The sequence below is a fragment of the Acinonyx jubatus genome, chromosome A1 (assembly GCF_027475565.1).
Source record: "Acinonyx jubatus isolate Ajub_Pintada_27869175 chromosome A1, VMU_Ajub_asm_v1.0, whole genome shotgun sequence".
NCBI classification, from domain to species: domain Eukaryota; kingdom Metazoa; phylum Chordata; class Mammalia; order Carnivora; family Felidae; genus Acinonyx; species Acinonyx jubatus.
In genome coordinates, this window is record NC_069380.1 from 20225274 (window position 1) to 20245554 (window position 20281).

Here is a 20281-nt window from a genome sequence, read left to right on the forward strand (position 1 = left end):
AAACACCAGTGTATGAAAGGTGTATAAGCCTGATCGCTTCTTCCCATTATTCAGACGAGTCAAAGCCTGTGGCCATCCTCTAAGGACACCAGGAAAATACCAGTACACCTCCCTTCCTGGACCAGGAGCTCTTTGTCTTCTACTGAGAGGTTTGACTCTTCAATGCAGCGGACTCTGGAGCTCTCCAGAGCTTGCATTAGTCCTGGAGCGAGGGCTTGTGGGAGGACGTATGTGATACACAGCGTCTAGCAAGTTCCATCACCTTTAATAACGGAGGAAGTCCGTCCTAACCATGTGAGGAGACTATCTTTCAAATCTAGCGATGGCATGACTTCCTAGAGTGTGACGAAAGTCAGTTCCTCTGGAGAGAGGGAGTTTGGTCTGGGAGTCAGGGTCCTGAGGTGAGCTTCTGGCTCAGCTCTTTATCATCCGAGTGACCTCAGGCACCTAAGGTGAACTTCGCTTTTCCAACTGTAAAATGGGGGAAATAATAACCAATTGTGCCCTACGGTTTCTGGAAGGATCAATCACATCAATCCACGTGAAAAGTGCTTAACATCTGCTGAGCACTTGGTGAGCCTTTGTTATTACTTCCCCCAAATGGTGTTCTTCACGGGTTTTTTTTGCTGCAAGGTAATGTAATCTAAGGAAAATGAAGAAAAGAGACAAGTCTATACCAGGCACACCGCAAGAGCCGGAACGAGCATGTTGGCAGGTTTCCTTCAGACTTTCTTCCAGTCAAACAGGTAAGATAATCCACTTAAAGAACTCAGAGGAGTGCCTGATGCATGCTAAGTACTGGATGGATACTAACTCTGAAGCATTTTTCTCCTAGGTATAAAGGAGCTGAGGCTCCCCCCCCAGCAGCAACTGCAGGGAAGGACATAAAAGGACTCACTGATCGAGACTCATTTCACAGGGAACACATGGCTGTGGGCCAGCAAAGCTAGTGATTTGCTCCCGGGCCCACAGAGTTAAGGCAGGTTCCAGGGACAGTATAATCCAGCTACTGTAAATTAACCGGTCTTTTTAGACCAATTATTCTTACTTTTTAAAACTTTTTAGTTCAGTTGGAAACACGGTGGTTGTTGGTCACTTTTCACTTTATTACATTTTTACAGATTCAGATATCTGTTTCCTGTTAGTGTCATAAGTTCACATATAACAAAAGCAACACTGTACATTGGGTAAGTAAATGGATGCTTTTTAGTTTCTCACTTCCAAATTGCCTTCGTGTCTCGCTAAGTTTCCTCATGAGAGAAACATGATCCTGGGAATGGGCACAGCACACGAGAAACACACCCGAACTAACACAACACAATCCACTTGACATCCACATTAAAGCCGATGGAGGAGAATCTCCTCGGGAACGCAGGACCAGAGAAGTATAAGCCTCGAAAGACGAGAGAGCCTGAGAGCCAGGGTACGGGGAACATTTAAATCGAAGATAAACCAGACATAAAAAAGAAAAGAACGCTGGGAATTCTGAGAACCGCTTCAGAATTATGTATGGTTTGGTGAAAACGGAGGCTCTTGTGTAAGTACCTAAGTGGTTTTATAGTTTGCAGAAGTTTTTGAAGCTTACCTGAACTCAGCACATGAATCAAAAAAGATAAATAACGTTAAGTAACAGAAGCAAAGGACCAAGAGATTTAAGTAAGCTCTTTGGGTTAGACGTCACTATCCTGGCTCCTATGTCACCCTGCCCTACGACTGTAGCTGTTGTGGGGATTCAAGGAGTTATTATATGTAAAGTGCTCAGAACAGCAGAAATACATAAATGCTATACAGTGTGCGTGGTTATTAGAATCATCAGTTCTTAGTATTATGAAATGATCACATGAAAAACAGGATATTAGCATAGTTTCAAAAACTGAGGGGCATTTTTACAAAATAACTGACCTGACCAGTATTCTCAGAATTGTCAAAGCCATTGAAAGACAAAGGAAGACTGAGAGACTCACATGTTAGAAAAATCAGAGGAGACAGGGCAACTAAATGCAATGTGTGATGGTGGATTAGATTCTGGAGTAGAGGGGCGCCTAGGGAGCCGTGGAGTGTCAGTCGGTTAAGCGTCTGACTCTTGGTTCTGGCTCAGGTCATGATCTTGCAGTTCATGAGTTCAAGCCCTGCGTCAGGCTCTATGCTGAAAGCACAGAGCCTGCTGGAGATTCTCTTTCTCCCTCTCTCTCTGCCCCTCCCCTGCTCACTCTGTCTCTCTCTCAAAATAAATAAACTTAAAAATTGTTTTCAAAAGATTCTGGAATAGAAAAATGTTAATGTAAAAATAGGTGAAACTCAAATAAGGTGGTAAATCAGTTAATACTACTGCATTATCGTAAATTTCCTGGGTTTGATCATTATACTATGTTTACATAAGGTGTTGACATTAGAGGAAGCTGGGTGAAAAGTATATGTAAACTCTATTGCTTTTGCAACTTTTCTATATATTTAAAATCATTCCAAAATTAAAAAGTAAAGAAAAAAAGAAAGAGAGACCCTGAAGTGACAGAGATGATGCAACCCGTAGACAGGGACATTTAAGCAACTATTGTAACTATAATGAAGTATTTGAGAAGAGAAATGGAAAGACATAAAAAAGAACCAAACGGAGAATCCGGAACTGAAAATTACCATATTTGAAATAAAAATTTACTAGCTGAGGTTAATGGAAGATGACACAGAATAAGATAAAGTAAACTTGAAAACACAATGGGAGAACTGTCTAAAATGGAACATAAAACAAAATCCAGAAACTCAGTGAGAGGACTGGTGGGCTATTATCAAGCGGTCTAACATACGTGTAAATAGAAGTCCTAGAAGCTGAGGGGGTGAGAAGAAAAAAAAAAAGCAGAAAAATATTTAAAGACACACTGACCAGAAATTTTCCAAATTTGATAAAAAATTACAAATTCAAAGATTCAAGAAGCTCGATAGGCCCACAAACAAGTCATCACAAAGAAACCCACCTCAACACATCATAATCAACTTGCTGAAAACTAACAATAAAGAAAAATCTTAAAAGAAGCCAGGGAGGAAAGGGGACACACTTTAAAAATTTTTTTTTCAACATTTATTTATTTTTTGGGACAGAGAGAGACAGAGCATGAACGGGGGAGGGGCAGAGAGAGAGGGAGACACAGAATCGGAAACAGGCTCCAGGCTCTGAGCCATCAGCCCAGAGCCTGACGCGGGGCTCGAACTCATGGACCGCGAGATCGTGACCTGGCTGAAGTCGGACGCTTAACCGACTGTGCCACCCAGGCGCCCCAAGGGAACACACTTTATATAAGCTAGAGGAAATACAAAAATTATCACAGATGTCTCATCAGAAATCACACAAGCCACAAGACAATGAATCTTTGAAGGGATCAAAGAAGTTAAAAAGTTTTTAGTTGGATCAACCAAAAAAAAAAAAAAAACAACAAAACAAAAACAAAAACAAAAAAAGACACACACGACCAATCAGGCATGAAAAAAGAAAATCACTACAGATCCACAGATATAAAAGAGATAATAAAAATATGAGAAACAACTTATGTCAATAAACTTGACAATACAGATGAAACACATATTTCTTTGAAAGACAGAAATTACTTAAACTGGTGCACACACAGAAGAAAATTAGGATAGCTCTCTATCTATTACAGAAATTGAATTAGTAATTAAAAATTTCCCCAGAAACAAAATTCCAGGCCCAAATGGCTCCATTTGGTGAATTCTGTCAAACATAAAAGGAAGCAACAATTACTAATCTCATATAAACTCTTTCAGAAAATAGGTGATGAGAGGATATTTCTCAATTTATTTTCTAAGGTCAGTTTTACTCTGACACTAAAACTAGACAGAATTATTACAAGTAAGGAAAACCACAGACCAACATCCTTCATGAACAGAGATACAAAAATCATTTACAAAATATTAGGAAGTAAAACACAATACTGTATGTGAAAAGAATAATACACTATAAACCAAGTAGGGTTTTTCCCAGGAATTTAACGATATTTTAATTTTCCAAAATCAATCATTATACTTCACATATTAAGAGATATTCCTCTATTAAAGGAAAACTACGTGATCATCTCAATAAATTAGGAAAAAAATATGTGGCAAAATTCAATACCCATTCCTGATCAAAACTCTTGGTGAACTGGGGGTAGGAGAGAAATCCACAAAAACCATGCACATCGATTGATAGAAGCAATGAGCACATTTTGTGCCTAGATTTTGGTTTCTAAATACCATTCTCCATGATAAGGAACCCTGGACTTTTAGGAAAAAGGCCGATTCATGGCTTGGGCAGAAGGAGTACCAGAGCCTGGAATAAACTGTCACAGAAGAAGAAAGGAAGTATTAAAGAATAATAGAAACACACCAAGAAGATACAGAGGCCAGCTAGAAGGGGCTCCCACTGGCCCTTCTGGGACAATATGAACAACAAAATAATTTAATATAACACAGTGGGCAAAGTAAAAAATCTACAAGTCCATACTGATACAAATTCATAGATGAAAAATAAGTAGAGAAGGGAAAGCTATTCCTTATTTTAAAAATGCCAGCTAAATAAAAAGAAATAAATATAGAAGAAATGAAGGAGTTAGAAAAATCACCAGTCAATTCTAAACCTTGTGGGTGAATGTTTGATGAGGAATAGTGTAGTTAAAAATCCCAGAGTATTTACCTGTAAATTATCTATTAATTATAAAGAAAAAAAACAGTAACTCTACAGTGGATAAACCTGTATCAAAGGTTACCACCACCTTAATCTAGGTGAACATCATTGGTATTGGGTCACACTGTGACTCCTGATATGGTGCAATGAGAAAGACACATCATCACCTCCGTGGGTGCCCATTAGGTATCATTCAAATCTAATCAAGAGGAAACATTAGGCAAACTCAAAGTACAGAACATTCTACCAAGTAATGGCCTGTATTCAATAATGTCAAGATCAAGTAAGACAAAGAAAAGGTGGGAAGTTCTTCCAGATTAAAGACTGTAACAACAATGAAAAAGAAGTCTCAGTGCTAGGTGGTTTTATCAAACGTTTTCTTTAATATGTTTCAATACTAGAATATTCCTATGCAAAATTATTCCTTCCAGAACATTGGTCAATATGGAAAGGTGGCATAATTCTAACGCTAAACATAACAGCAATATTACTTTTGAATACAGATGCAAAAATTCTAAGTAAAAGCCCAGAAAAACAAACTGACATGGCTAAACCACATAGAAAGCATACACTACACTATGGTATTCTTTATCTAATGTCAGGTGGAATTTAGGGTAGGAACTCAAGTACAGTTCAATAGTGATAAAAACTCTCTTGTCATCTCAAGAGATGCCAGAAAGATACGATAACAGCCAACACCAATTACTAATTAAAACTTTAAGGAAACTAAGTATGAAAGGAAATTTCAAAAATAGACATTCCTTATATTAACTACAGCTAGTGTCAGAATTAATGGAAACGTACATTAATCAAATCACAAATTAGAATGACTACCATTATTACACTTTAACTGTTCCAGGTATTAACCCATGTAAAAGGACATAAAAGATATAAGAGATATAATAATTAGAGTTACACACAATTTTTTGAAGATACGTATCTTATGCATCAAAACCCCAATATGAATATAATAAAAATATTTAAATTAATAGTTTAGTAAATTGGTCATTTAAAAGACAAATATGTAAAAATGTAAAACTTTGCCACAAAATAGCCAGTTAGAAGATCTAACTAAAGGAAAAAAAAGAAAAAGATTTCATTAATAGCAACAAAAATACCTTAGAGATATGCCTTAAGAGAAATATCTAGAACCTATATGGAGATGGAGAACCAAGTGTTAGTGAAAGGTACGGTTAGGATTTTAGGAAATATGCAAAACTACTACATGCCTGAATAACAACAATGAATTTTATAAACACATCTGTTTGTCTCCAAATATTAGTGATTTAACAACATCTCAAAAGAAATCTCATTGGAGCTTATTCTTAGAACCTGACAAAATAATCCAACAGAACCAATGGAAAAATAAACAGGTGAGAAAACAATTAAATTAGAACTTTATCTCACAGCACATTTAAACACAAATTCTGTAGATGATTTAAGTAATTAAATATAAAACAAAAAATTAATTATTGAAAAATTAGAAGAAAATAAGTGGTTAGCCTTCCTGCAAAGGGAAACATCCTTCTAAGTATAACATCAATGTAAAGGAAAAGTTTATACACACACACACACACACACACACACACACACACACAAGTCTACTTAAAAACCAAAACCATCTGCATGACAAAAAAGTCATACACAAAATTAAAGACAATTTCCAGGCCAAGAAAAAAATTAACAATGAATATATAGTGGACAAACAAGAATGTCTTTAAGTTATAGAATATCTTTAGGGTCCATAAGAAAAATACTGACACTCCAACGATTTTTAAAAAAAATTTTTTTTTAACGTTTATTTTTGAGACAGGGAGAGACAGAGCATGAACAGGGGAGGGTCAGAGACAGGGAGACACAGAATCTGAAGCAGGCTCCAGGCTCTGAGCTGTCAGCACAGAGCCCGACACGGGGCTCGAACTCACGGACTGCGTGATCATGACCTGAGCTGAAGTCAGCCGCTTAACCGACTGAGCCACCCAGGTGCCCTGACACTCCAACAATTTAACAGAGGACATAATCAGACAATTCTCTATAAGATGACAAATGGTGAAGGAAATGTGAAAAAATATTAAATATTATTACTAATTAGGGAAATGCGAATTAAAACCACAATAAAATGCCTTTTTCCCCACTTATTTGCAAAGGTAACATTCAAAGCTAACCAGGTGGCATGAATAAGACAAGAACTGATACTACCATATGATACAGTACAAGATCCCATACACTTTCTGTGAAAGATCTTCCCGTAAGTATGTATTTGGAAAGTTTAGTTATAAACTGGGAAGCCCACATCTAAAAATCCATTCTAAGGGAGAACTAAACGTTTTGAACAAAGGGCACCCGGCTGGCTTAGTCAGTTGAGCATTTGACTTCGGCTCCGGTCATGATCTTGCAGTCCGTGAGTTTAAGACCCTCTTCGGGCTCTGTGCTGACAGCTCACAGAGCCTGGAGCCCACTTCAGATTCTGTGTCCCCCATCCCCGCTTGTTCTCTCTCTCTCTCGCTCTCTCTCTTGCTCTTGCTCTCTCTCAAAAATAAGTAAATAAACATTAAAAAAATAAAGGCTTGGACAAATATTTACTTATAATGTGATTCCTCAAACAGTGAAACAGTGTTAAGTAATCTAAATGTCATGGTCATGAACTAATCAAGTATCTAAATAATTTAAAATGACCACCATTTAAAAAAATTTTTTTAATGTTTTATTTATTTTTGAGACAGGGAGAGACAGAGCATGAACAGGGGAGGGTCAGAGAGAGGGAGACACAGAATCCGAAACAGGCTCCAGGCTCTGAGCTGTCAGCACAGAGCCCGACGCGGGGCTCGAACTCATAGACGGCGAGATCATGACCTGAGCCAAAGTCGGCCGCTTAACCGACTGAGCCACCCAGGCGCCCCTAAAATGACCATCATTTAAAAAGCATATTTATGAAAAATACTTTGGCAGCCTGGGAAAATGCTCACGAAATGATGTTGTCAAGGAAAAAGATTATAAAATTACTACTATGATTCCTTAAAAAATTATTCTTATAAAAACACATGCCATATTATCTCCAGCCAGTGTCAAGGTGGGAGATTCGAATTTTAATTTTATACTTTTCTCTATTTTCTGCAAAGAACAGGTACTCGTAAAACAGACAGTGTTAAACAAAAGATTTACCAAAAACTAAAGGCTTTTAGCAAACTAGTAGTTTCTGACAGCTGTTATCTGAATTCTCTTGGTACCCTGAAAACCAGATTGCTACAGGTACCATGTGGCAAAGTTGTGCACAATTACAGGCATACACTCAAATATGGTCACATGTTCGTTTATTGAGGAAACTGTGAGGCTAGCTACAGATCAGCTCTGTTCACTTGATGACTTTTCATGATGTCAGACAAGACTCTGAAGGCCACAGGCCATGAAGTTACCCAATTACTTTGCCATATTTTGTTCAGAAACACAAAAATCAAATGCCAAGAAATGTTCGACTCTGAAAATTGCCCTCATTTTTAAAAAGTTTTTTTGTTTTATTTTTTCAAAAGGTGGTAATTAAGGGTCAGGAGGTAGAGTGGCATGGAGGAAGGACAAAAATGGAACCTGGAAAAGGCGACTATTTTTTGCTAGATTTCATTTTCAAAGTTTCAAGTCTTTTCAATTTTTTTTTTTATTTTTTGCAGCGAAAAAGGAATCAATACTTTTCATTCCACTCTTGTCAACTTTAGCCAAAGCCTTCTGAGCTGCGGTCATTTTGTTATTTTTCTGTTAAGGAAAATAAGAGAACAATTGTTACAAATGTAACGTTTATGAATCATACATGCAAATCAAACAAGACCACGCATGTCTCAAGGTTCATTAAGAGAAGTATTTGCTGGTAACGTGCGTTTCATAAGGGAATGATAATTTTTTTTTTTTAAAGTTCTGATTTCTATTCAGAATTCAGACCTAAGACACAAAATACGTTAAAAGAACCAGGACGCAAAACGGCCGCCTTCTAAGGAGGGGAATGTTGCAACCAATGGTTTACTTTAGGGGAATAATTCTGGAGGGTGTTTTCAGTGCAATAACACCAACAAAGGAACTGACATAGGCTGAGGTTGTCAGAGGAGGAATTACAGCCTGGTATTACAGCACGATGAATAATTCACAACAATTTACTGTTGGAGTTTATTCATAGGCTCTCCGGGAAACCAAGGCCAACACTATAATATTCAAAAGATAACCTGTACTGCAGAGCATCCCGGACCAGCAGGACCACTGCCCTGGGATTCCTCCAGCTAAGAACTTTTCAAAAAGGTGACTTCAAGTGACTCTGCCTTTTAAATTTCTATCTCTTTATGGTCACTGTATGTTTTGTTTTGGTTTGTTTTGGTTTGTTGCCACATCCTGGAACGGGCACTAACAGGAGGTAAATAGTAGCTGAGTTTCCGTCAGTGCCTCATAACTTCTCAGCAGAAGCATACGCGATGGGAAGCAGTGAAGGAAAAAAATTCCTGTGTCTCCCTCTGAACTGTGAGATAGTCACTGACAGAGAACCTTTTAAGGGCACGGTGTCTGACCCCTGAAACCTTGCTTCTCACGTTCTGCACTTCTATTTTAGAAGGCTTAGTTTCTCACGGGATGGTGAAAAGTGGCAGTCTCTTCGAGACAAGTTATCCCCTGTCTTTCACAGACAGCCGGGTCCAGCCCCTCATGTCCCTGGGGCGGTGCCCAAATAGATACAAGAGAAAGCAGCAGTTCCAAGGGTGGGGCAGAAGCAGTTTTCACAGAGAATGCCCAAACTTCCCTGCTTACAGAAGCCATTGAGGTGACCAGCTGTCTTGCCAGATCTCAACCTGGATTTTCCCCTGACGTCACATGCCCAGATGAATTACGTATAGATCAAAGAAAAAAATTATAAAAAAAACCCATTAAGCTCTAAGGTGGGGGGTTAAATGTTAAAATCCAAGTGGAAGTTAATTTATCTTGGATTGGGCAAGGTCTTTTTAAGCATAAAAATAATGAGAAAATCACAAGAAGAAACAACTCCTATTATTTAATCCTCAGAAAAACTTAAAGCTGTTAAAAAAAATCAAATGAAAAGGATAAACACAGATTAGAAAATTATTTGTACCCTATTTCATATTAGTAATTATGGTCCTCGTCATAAGTTCCGGGAAGCTTCCAGGCAGTAGAGTTGACAAAAAATGACCTGTGGAGGCCCCCTCTCTTTGTGCCCCCCTACTCTTAATATAGAGCAAAGGGTAGGCACACTCTTGCTAAGCATATTGCCTTTGTGCCTCACAAGTCTTCTTGACTTGACATATCCATTGCCATTCACAATTTTGAATTACTGAGTCGCAGAAATGCAAGTTAACAATTCTTCATGGTTAAAACTGTAAAATCACCATCAAGCATGTAATTGTTCCTACGTGTCCTCATGCAGGATCACCTACGGGATCCAAGAATATGCCACTACAGCTGGACGCACATACCTTTTCAGTCTTCCAATCTTTCCTGTTAAACTTAGTGTAATCTTCTTTTGCTTCTACAGGCTCATCAGATAACTTTACTTTCTGCAATGTTAGAGCAGTAAAGTGGTATAAAATGTCACCTCGACACATCACTCCATTTTTAAGAAAACAACAGGGCCAATCTGGACCCACATCAAGGCCAAATGGAACAACAGACCCGGCAAAGGGCTTTACTTTGCATTTTGCCAATTGTCTGGGGAATGAAGCCACACGTCCCTTCTGAAAAGCAGCCTTGGTGATGGGGGGATATGATCGGGTGAGCCCACGACCCAGCCCCTTGGGCAGTCTAGTGGTACTGATCACATATTTTGTATGTACCAGGACCAGGAGGCATCTAGGTGACTGCTGACTTCCAGGACAGTCTAACGGGGTGAAGGCAGGCACAGGGGTCAAAGACAAGAATTTCCTTTAAGGGGTCCAGGTGTCCAGCCAGAACCCCCACTGCATTCACCATCTGGGCTGGTGTAACGTCCACTGAGGAAGAAGGCACACCATGATTCTGTTGTTACCATTTTTGTATAGCTTCATGTTCTTACCTCCTTTCAACTGAACTCTCTCAGTTTGTCCACACAAGGACAACCCTGCAAAGCATGAAGCCAGCAGAAGGAAGCACAGAGAGACTAAACAAATGATCAAGGCCACCTAGCAGAGGGCAAGGGCTGGGATCTCCATTTCTTAACAAGTGCTCTTTCCATGAGGCCCGGTGCAACCAAGCCCACCTCTACCTCATATTTTCACCATCCACATGAGCCTCGTGCACCAAGGAATGGGAGAATCTTGTCAAGAGCTAGACTGTGGCCTTAATGGTCCCATTATAGAAGGAATCGTGACACATTTACTATGTAAAAGGCACACAACAGGGCAGGGAAGTCTTGATGATTAACGCAGAGAACTAACTGCACAGTGACCACAACCTGGTCTTCTATAGATCTTTGGGTTCTTTGTGGAGACACTGGGTTGACAAGATCTAACGTGACTCTTCCCTGGGAAATGCAGATTTGTTCCCGGCTTCCCTCTTCATATCCCAGCTTTTGCTAAACAAAGAACTGCAGGGCTAGGGCTAAAAGATACCCTGGCACATGAATGAAACCCAAGGGGATAAAACAACAGGTCTTGAAATACTTCATTCTAAATAAGGGCGGGGAGGGGGGACGCACTCCTGGGAATCTATAACATTATGTGACACTCAAAAAAAAAAACAACAGGGGCATCCTGGAAATCTATAAGGCAAAACCTTCTCTTGGGCACACCACAATCTAAGAAGGGAACCTTCAAAAGAAAAAGACTAGCTTATCACGAATGAACTACCTACCAGCAAAGTATGTATACAAGGAACTTAAGAATACATGTTTCTACTTAAATTAAGATCAGTAAGGGGTATTTAGGTGATGCATATTTTTACTAGAAAAGTCTCTTCAGCCAGGAGAGTGGAACTCGCAGGGAATAACGATGAAGGCTCTGATGCAAACTGCAAAAAGCTTAACGTTATAAGGTTGTTTGCTTTCCTTCTCTGTGGCAAAATGTTCTACAGATGTCATTATAAACCCTTGGGCGTATTTACTTTTCACTGAAAAGGAAGTCAAATGAAAAATGTTCAAGGTAAAGGTTAAGATGAAAAGTGCTTCTTTACAAATATAAAATGTTTCGTAAGATGACTGACTTGTCCAGGTGTTTTAATGGCTCACTGCTAAGCAAGACACCAGTCGTCAGTGCTCACAATAACAGAAATTGATTGTGGAAGGCTCTGCCTGGAATTTTCTTGAGTGTTATTCACAGCTCACGTTGAATACCCTTGAAAGAGTCATAGTTGTTACACTCACTTGAATGTTTGTTGTTTAAAAGACCAAATCACTATAGGTTTGGAGGGATGTTTCAGAAGAAATAGAAAAGGGCTCAGAAAGACAGTAACAAAGGGTATGCCTAAGTGGGTACAGTTCTGGAAAGAGAGGGGGGCAAACAGAAGAGTACCACAGGGATTCATGCTAGGATGGTCTGATTCTTACAAACGAGCTGCAAGAAGGAGCTCAGGAGCGTCTCCAACCTACTGACTGCATTCGGCTCTGCCAGCTGCCAGCGATAAATTCAAAGGATGGAAGGGGGCGACGGGTGGAAGCAGGGCTTCAATACAGGCAAACATGTGATAGTAAGAAAATAATGCGAAACATATTAAGGATGACAGGCTTCGTGCCATCATTACAGACAGATACAAAGATACCTAATAGCCACTGGAACGTATTTCCTGAAAACGGTCAACTCTATTACTGTAAAGATCAATCAAATCCTGGACGCAGACAAGAAAGCTAGCAGAAGACATTACCCTAAGCCTGTTTAAGCCGTGGTACATCATCCAGTGCAGTTCACACTCTGCACGCCGGAGCCCCAGGAAGACACAATAGACCGGGAGACCTCAAAAAGCAACTAAACAATCCAGGAGATGAGGCTGAGATTTAGGGGAAACAGGACTGGGAGATCTAAATCAGGGCTTAGCAAACCGCCCGCAGGCCAAGCCCTGCCGGCCGCCTGTTTTTATAAATGAAGTTTGGCTGGAACACGGCCGCCCGCCTTCGTTTATGAATCGTCTGTGGCTGTCTCTGTGCTACCATAGCAGGGCTGAGCAGTTGTGACAGAAACCAGCCGCTTCGTGAAGCCTCAAGTATTCACTCTCTGGCCTTTGTAGAGTAAGTCTGCTGACCTCCGATCTAAATCATAAATGATGAATGACATCACAAATGATTTACATTTTGGAAATTAAAATAGGAAAACAGAAAACCGGGTTAAAAGCAAACGTATGAAATGCATTACCCCGGATGCTATCAGAGGCCAAAAGCTTCAAGAACAGGCTTCGATCTGTTCACGAATGACCTCTAAGTTACTATGGAAGACGGATATTTGGGAGACAGAAAGATGCTTAGGTTTTGGAAGGAGAGATATGAGAGAGAAACGGATATGCCCATCTCCTTAGTTACAGGAAGGCAATCATGTCTCTGTCCCCTAGAGCTACTTACTGTCAGAGATTAACTACCAGACTGGAAGAAGTGTGGGTCTGACCTAGAATGACCTTAGCAACTGACCTCTGCCCAGTGCTATTCCTCCAGAGAAAAGGATGCCCCTCCTCGGACGATCTGCTGAAAATGGCCCATAGCTACTCCTGATGCACTTTAACAGGACATGATGCAAAACAAACAAACAAAAACAAACAAAAACGACCCCGAGTATGTTGGCCATCGTGAAGGCTGGGAAGACAGAAAGTGCTTTAACATCCATGACGTGTCCACTGTACATTCTCAGGGCATCCGTTATTCTTTTGGCAGGAGAATGGCCTCACTGACAAGCTGATGCATGTGTTTATTTCCCTGTCTCTGAGCAGCGCTCGCTTGTCTGAGATCAGGCCTGGACTGAGGGACGCCACAGTGTGCCGTCAGGTGTGGTTCATGGCTGCCTTCTCTACTCTCTGTATCTGGGAGACAAAAACAAGCTGCGGCCCACGGAGCAGGGGAGCTGTGGGTGGCGGTCGGAGAACAGCTGGAAGAGGAAGGGTTTTGTGCAACACAAAAGTTGCGTTGATCATTTCAAGCGGAGGAAAAAAAAAAGTGTGGCTATCTTTGTTCAAAGGATTCTCTGTGTTACAAAAATCATGCTCTGCTCACCTCTGTGCCAGTAACAATTAGATCTGGCAAAGTGAGTTTAAGTTATACATGGAGGCTTCCTGATGATTAATAAAGTTAATTACAGGATCTGGCTGACTCAAGAAGACTTCGTCACGTATCTTTAAGACTTTTACGTAGGTATCTGGCTAAAACCAGCTCTTATCTGGTTTTCACAGCACTTTATCATTCAGGTAAAATCTACAAAAATAAAAAATACCGATGGACAGCTCATTACAATCTTTAATCCATACAACATCAGTCCATGCAAGGTGGATTTAGAAAGCTTTAAAATGGGGGTGCCTGGGTGGCTTAGTCGGTTAAGCATCCGACTCTTATCTCGGCTCAGGTCACCATCTCACAGTTTGTGAGTTTGAGCCCCATGTCGGGCTCTGCACTGATGGCTCAGAGCCTGCTTAGGATTCTCTCTCTCCCTCTCTCTCTCTGCCCCTCCCTGCTTGTGCTCTCTCCCTCTCAAAATAAATAAACTTAAAAAAAAAAGCTTTCAAATGTACTAGAACAAACTAAACTTATGTGGTAAAAATGAAATATTTTTCCAAGTGCCCCAAAGATAGATAGCTTAGTCACAGCTCCTTACCTTTGATGGAGGGTTTGGCAATGAAGCTGAAGGTTCTGGAAGCCTAAGGAGTGAAAAATAAGAATCATAGTCATTGTTTTTCATAGACAAGCAAACAGAGAGTCTGGGCCAGCTTAGGACTTACAAGCCCCACTTTTATGGAATAGCTTCACCTCCATGTATCTGACTGTACAACTGCCTCAGTGAAAGGAATGAAATTTCTCTAAATGAAGAAATCTTCATTTTCCTTGTAGTGAAACTGTCTGAACTAAAAAACAAAATTAGAACTCATTGTTGAAATGGAATTGCTTTACTTTAGCCTCTAGAAATTTGCATTCTGGCATTGTAGGATTTTTTTTTTCTTCAAAAACGACGAATGCAGCACATACACGAAATTGAGAATTATTTTAATTGTTGACAAAAAGTCACACAAACTTTACTTTTCTTCAATTAAAGAGAAGTTTAATTGACCTATCTTTCTCCCCAAATCTTCAAACCCTTCAGGGTAAAGAAAAGAATCTAAAAAATAATGGGAGTACAGAGACATAGGTCTCTAATGAGACGAACAGGCACTAAGAAACCCAGGGGAATATTAAACAGAAAGATAGGGTTATTGATTGAAAGCAGGCTTTGCAAACACTTTAACTACACTAGAAACCAGTTAGTTCCCACTGTTTTTTTTTTTTTTTAAGTTTATTTTTGAGAGAGATGGCGACAGCCTGAGTTGGGGAGGAGCAGAGAGTGAGGGAGAGAGAGAGAGAATCCCAAGCAGACTCTGTGCCACAGCACAGAGCCCGATGCATGAGATCATGACCAGAGCTGAAACCAAGAGTTGGGTGGATGCCTAACCGACTGAGCCACCCAGGCACCCCCACTGATTGTTTTTTAAAGTAGGACCTAAGTCATTTGCTAAAAACAGCAACTATGCATCTGTTAAGAAGTCGCTTTATGTTTATGCATCGGAGGAGAAAGCTACTAGAAGAATCAGGGAAAGCTATTATCACACCCATAAAATCTTAACAATAGTTGCTAAAATCTAGAAAATAAACACATTCTTTTCAGCCTAAGGTAAAGTCTTTATAGTATATTAAATATCTTTATGAAGGACATAACACAAATCAGGTCCTTCTTAAACCCGTTTTCTGCCCTCTGACACAGATTGTGTTTCATCCTTTCAGCTTCAAGTGCTGGGCAAAATGAAGGTATTTGGTGAGTATCCAATGACGGTAAATATGGTACAAAGCCTTTACATGTAGCTTTCAAGAATATTCCACATGCCATCTCTTCTTTCCTTCTAACCTTTATTTCTCTTAAAATCATCACAAAGAACCAAATTAGTTAAGTGTAACTGGGGATCAATTTTATTACTGTTTACCCTCTAAAATCATACCAATCCAAAAATCCAGTCCTAACACTCACAAGTTTCTGCAACCAATATCCACCAAATCAATTTGTTCCAATCCACCAGTGTCCACTAAAAATTACCTTCAAACCACACGGTCCAGGAGGTAAGTCGAGAATACTCTCTTATCAAAAATAGTGATGTGATGTGATGAGCCATAAAGGACCTATTGCTGGGACCAGGAAGCGCCGAGGTACTTCCTAATTACGACTGAAGAGGAATGATACTTACTTTAAATATTTACACAGGTCGTCACTGAGTTCTCTAGGGATGTAATCAGATACCAGACCGTGGGCATAACAAATATAATCCTCTGAAAGAAACAGAATGGAGAGAGAAAGAAAAAAAAAAAATTAGTAACAATTATGATAGTTTTACAACCACATTGACCAGAGTTAAAATTCTGGCTTTAGCTGGCCTTAGAGACTCATTTAAGCTCACAGCCTCAGTTTCGTCATTTGTTCTTTTTTTATTTAAAACCCCCAATTTTTTTTTTCTTAACGTTTATTTATTTTTGAGACAGAGAGAGACAGAGCACGAGCGGGGAAGGGTCAGAGAGAGAGACACGCAGAATCCGAAGCAGGCTCCAGGCTCCGAGCTGTCAGCACAGGGCCCGGCACAGGGCTCAAACTCACGGACCGCGAGATCATGACCTGAGCCGAAGTTGGACACTCAACCGACTGAGCCACCCAGGCGCCCCTGTTTTTGTATATTTTAATAGTCGCTATGGTCTGTGGTATGTGAATGCTGTGACTTCAAGGTAGAAAAATTAGGCATAACAAAGAGGGGCCGATCTTTTTCATCATCTTTTTCTTTTTATTATTTTTTAAATGTTTATTTTACTTTTGAAAGAGAGACAGAGATAGAGCACAAGTGGGGAGGGACAGAGAGAGAGAGAGAGGGAGACACAGAATCCAAAGCAGGCTCCAGGCTCTGAACTGTCTGCACACGGCCCGACGCGGGGCTCGAACTCATGGACCGCGAGATCGTGACCTGAGCCGAAGTCGGACGCGCAACTGAATTCAGAGACAGAAGTCTACTAGCTATGACGGGTGACGCTGGATAAGTCATCCCCTTCTCTGATACCATGAGTCTTCACTTTTAAAATGAGGTCTATCTAAATAATGTCTAACATCCCTTCTCCTACTTAAAAAAAAAAATCTGGGGTCCATCCATCCATTTGACTCAACCCCTTCTCTTTTGTTAAAGCCAGTCAAAACCAGTGATAGCTGGTAAACTCAGTAAACTCAGCTCAGCAGAGCTGTCCACCATTTCCTGAATGCCTGGAGCCTGCTAACATCTACATGTGTAAGGTGTTTTAAGGTAGATTTCTGCAAATCAAGGACTGCCTGAATTACCTTCAATCACAAACAGATCTCTGGTCCTAGTTTTAATTTTTTTAATGATGAAATTCTGATGCTTTGGAGTGGTATGCCTGTCTAGAACAGGGGAACATTGAATTGGAGTTTAAACTCAGAGTAAGTTTTTTTCTTTTTTAACGTTTATTTATTTATTTTGAGAGAGAGTGAGTGCAGGGGAGGGGCAAAACCAAGCAGGTTTTGCGTTGTCAGCACGGAGCCTGACGCGGGGCTCCGTCTCATGAACCGTGAGATCATGACCTGAGTTGAAATCAAGAACGGGACGCTTAACCGACTGAGCCACCCGGGCGCCCCCAGAATAATTTCTGTCCCACAGTTGAGAATGTTAATTGTATTATACAGCTGTTTTATTCAACTATGCGTACAAAAATAAGGGGACACTACACTGGAAAAAGCAAAAGAACGTACCTTAAGAATCTAAAAGAAAAAAATTGCCAAGGGCATCAATTTCCATCAAAGATCAAAATATTAAGATCCATAGTAGGACATACACTTCTGGAGACCAAGATGCAAACAGAAGCAGCCCATTGGAAGCCTAGGGACACACAGCAGTATGACGGAAAGGGGAAGCGTGTGGGCCCCAGAGTCAGGCAGGCTCGGCTTCACCACTTACTGGCTGTGTGGCTTTGGGTGCAGCCTCCAGACTCTCACTGTAAAGTGAGGCTTAAGGGGAGTGTTAGCTGGGATACTGTGTGTATACTGGCAAATGAGCCAAGGGCTTGGCACACAACATGATCTCAACGAATGACGGCCAGAGTTGTTAGGGTGGCCATTACTGTTTTTGCAAAATAAGTACTTGCCGAGGGAATTACTTAAGCATCGATTAGTGACGGCAGCGATCTATGGTAGAAGTACCACTTGGTTCTGAAACGAAGTGCACACTGTCACAAGACCTATGAGAACACATGGCCACGAATGCGAAGCTTCTGGGACATTAAGATTTTAAAATCATAAGGCAGGCATTTGTAAATCAGCAACTTACTCCAGGCAAAAGTAATTTCTGATAAAGTGATTTACCGGGGTGCCTGGGTGGCTCAGTTGGGTGAGCGTCAGACTCTTGATTTTGGTTCAGATCATGATCTCATAATTCTTGAGATCGAGCCCTGCATCAGGCTCCATGCTGAGTGTGGAGCCTGCTTAAGATTCTTTCTCTCTCTCCTTCTGCCCCCTCCCCCACTCATGTTCATTTTCTCTCTCTCTCTCTCTCAAATTAAAAATAAATAAATAAATACATAATATTAACAAAACTGATTTCCTTACCTTCCTTGTCGCTGGAAGCCTGGTCACCAGAGAAAAATGCAGTTGCCTGTACCCGGGCACTGACATTTACATTATTGGTTTTTAAGGCTGCCACAATCTGATTAACCTATAAAGTAACCAAAAGGGAAACATCAGGGTATTTCCAAGGAACTTTAGAGATCCACAACCTTCCAGATGATCCTCGATCCATTTAAGACCCAGGAAGAAGTAACTGAGGACCTAGAAATGTCTTGACCAGATACCAGAAGATGAGAGAGAGATGCACATTTGGACAGGAGTTGAGCAACAGCGGCAGCATTTGGGGATGATGTCAAAACATGGACCTCTAAATGCCTACGCAGTATGAGAGCACTGCCTCCGGAGTCAGGCTACTTGGCTGTGCTCTGTGACCATGGACTACTTACTTAACCTCTCTGTGCCTCTATCTAATGGGGACAAAAATAGTACCTAATGCACGGTATTGTGGTGAGGCTTAAATGAGTTCATATATGTAAAGCCTTTAGAAAAGAGCCTGGCACAAAGTTTATATGCAATAATTTTTTTCTAAATGGAATAAATCATGTTAATATCCCACTTCCTAGGAATTTAAGAAAAGAAACACAATTGATAAATATACATGTGAATTTGCGATTCACGTCATCACCACTTGCTAACAACAAAACATAAATGCCGAGACCCTGCTCAGCACTCACCCTTATTTTTCACCTACTACTAATGCAAATGAAAACTGAACCATGGGGGCACTTGTAAAATCTTTCCACTATTTTGTATAGTTGGAGCCTGATTAATTCCGCAAGGCTCACTTCCATGTTTCTGGGTTCCCCGTGTGCCCAGTAACATGGTACGACAAGTGTGTTTTCCACATACAAGACAGAAGAGAATCTTCAGAATCAGTACTATACTGAACTTGAAAAACTCTGTCATCAGTAGACCTAGACTGGTGAGATTCTTAATCAGTATGAAAGTCCACAATATTCTTAGACCAGTGGCTTTCAAAGGAGTTTGTTTCTACTACACCTACAGTAAGCAATACCCAGCAACCCAGTACTTCAACACATATATATGCTTCATAGAACCATAGTTAATACTTGCCCTTACTCTGTGCTACATTTTAATACATCCTATCCTATCCTATCCCATCCCATCCCACCCCAATCCCATTCCATTCAAGAGAAATACTGGTTGTGACCCACAGAATCTATTTGAAAACCATTGCCCCAGACCTGAGATTAGATCTGGGATGTTAGGATCACTAAGTTCCCTCCAGCATCCGGATGCTGAAGGTGAAACACACTTCCCCTAGGCCTGAATCCCGTCTGCCTCAGCCCCCTGCCTCGCTGTGTGAGCAACCTCTGAGACAGGGACTGAAAGCAGTAAGTGCGTGTCACGCCTGGTATTATCTGGCTTGTAAGACTCAAATATCCATCACCAAATGGTGGGAGCTTCTTTCATTCAGGGGTGAGGATCATGGGAAATGGGGATGCAGGTCAAAGGAAAACATGGAGCTAAACCCAGAGATACATGAGTTAGGGAGGATGAAGAGTATTTGGGTATCTCTATACAGTTTCTGTATTTTAGCTGGATAAACAACATGGCCCTTTAGATTCACACTTACCTCCTTCTGTAAATATTTTTTAAAAGGAGCATTAAAACTTTTTCTGCTGTAAGGTACTGGAGGCGTACTCTACCTTTTTTTCCAGCCACTTTATCGTCTTCTCCTTGCTGTACTTGTAATATTTCTTTTTGTCTATTTCTGGATTAAAGAGAAAAACAAAACAAAACAGAAGCGTGCATTAAGCAAAAAAAAAATAGACTCATAAGGTTGTATCGTATACAAGGTATGTATGTAACA

General features: G+C 40.4%; 1 protein-coding gene across 4 annotated transcripts in view; it reads right to left on the reverse strand.

Annotated features, from left to right (window-relative positions):
• Positions 1 to 20281, reverse strand: part of RNASEH2B (ribonuclease H2 subunit B) — a 66805-nt gene that overhangs the window by 1750 nt on the left and 44774 nt on the right. For 2 of the 4 annotated variants that reach the window (XM_027064781.2, XM_027064779.2), the window contains exons 6-11: positions 20118 to 20182; positions 18430 to 18535; positions 16022 to 16103; positions 14410 to 14452; positions 10129 to 10209; positions 7967 to 8416 (exon numbers count right to left, since the gene is read on the reverse strand). In XM_027064781.2, the coding sequence (XP_026920582.1) occupies positions 8309 to 8416; positions 10129 to 10209; positions 14410 to 14452; positions 16022 to 16103; positions 18430 to 18535; positions 20118 to 20182 (485 nt within the window). In that variant the 3' untranslated portion in view covers positions 7967 to 8308. Of the gene's footprint in view, positions 1 to 7966; positions 8417 to 10128; positions 10210 to 14409; positions 14453 to 16021; positions 16104 to 18429; positions 18536 to 20117; positions 20183 to 20281 lie in introns of those variants that run through there. The other 2 variants (XM_027064780.2, XM_053214971.1) reach the window with 2 other exon arrangements.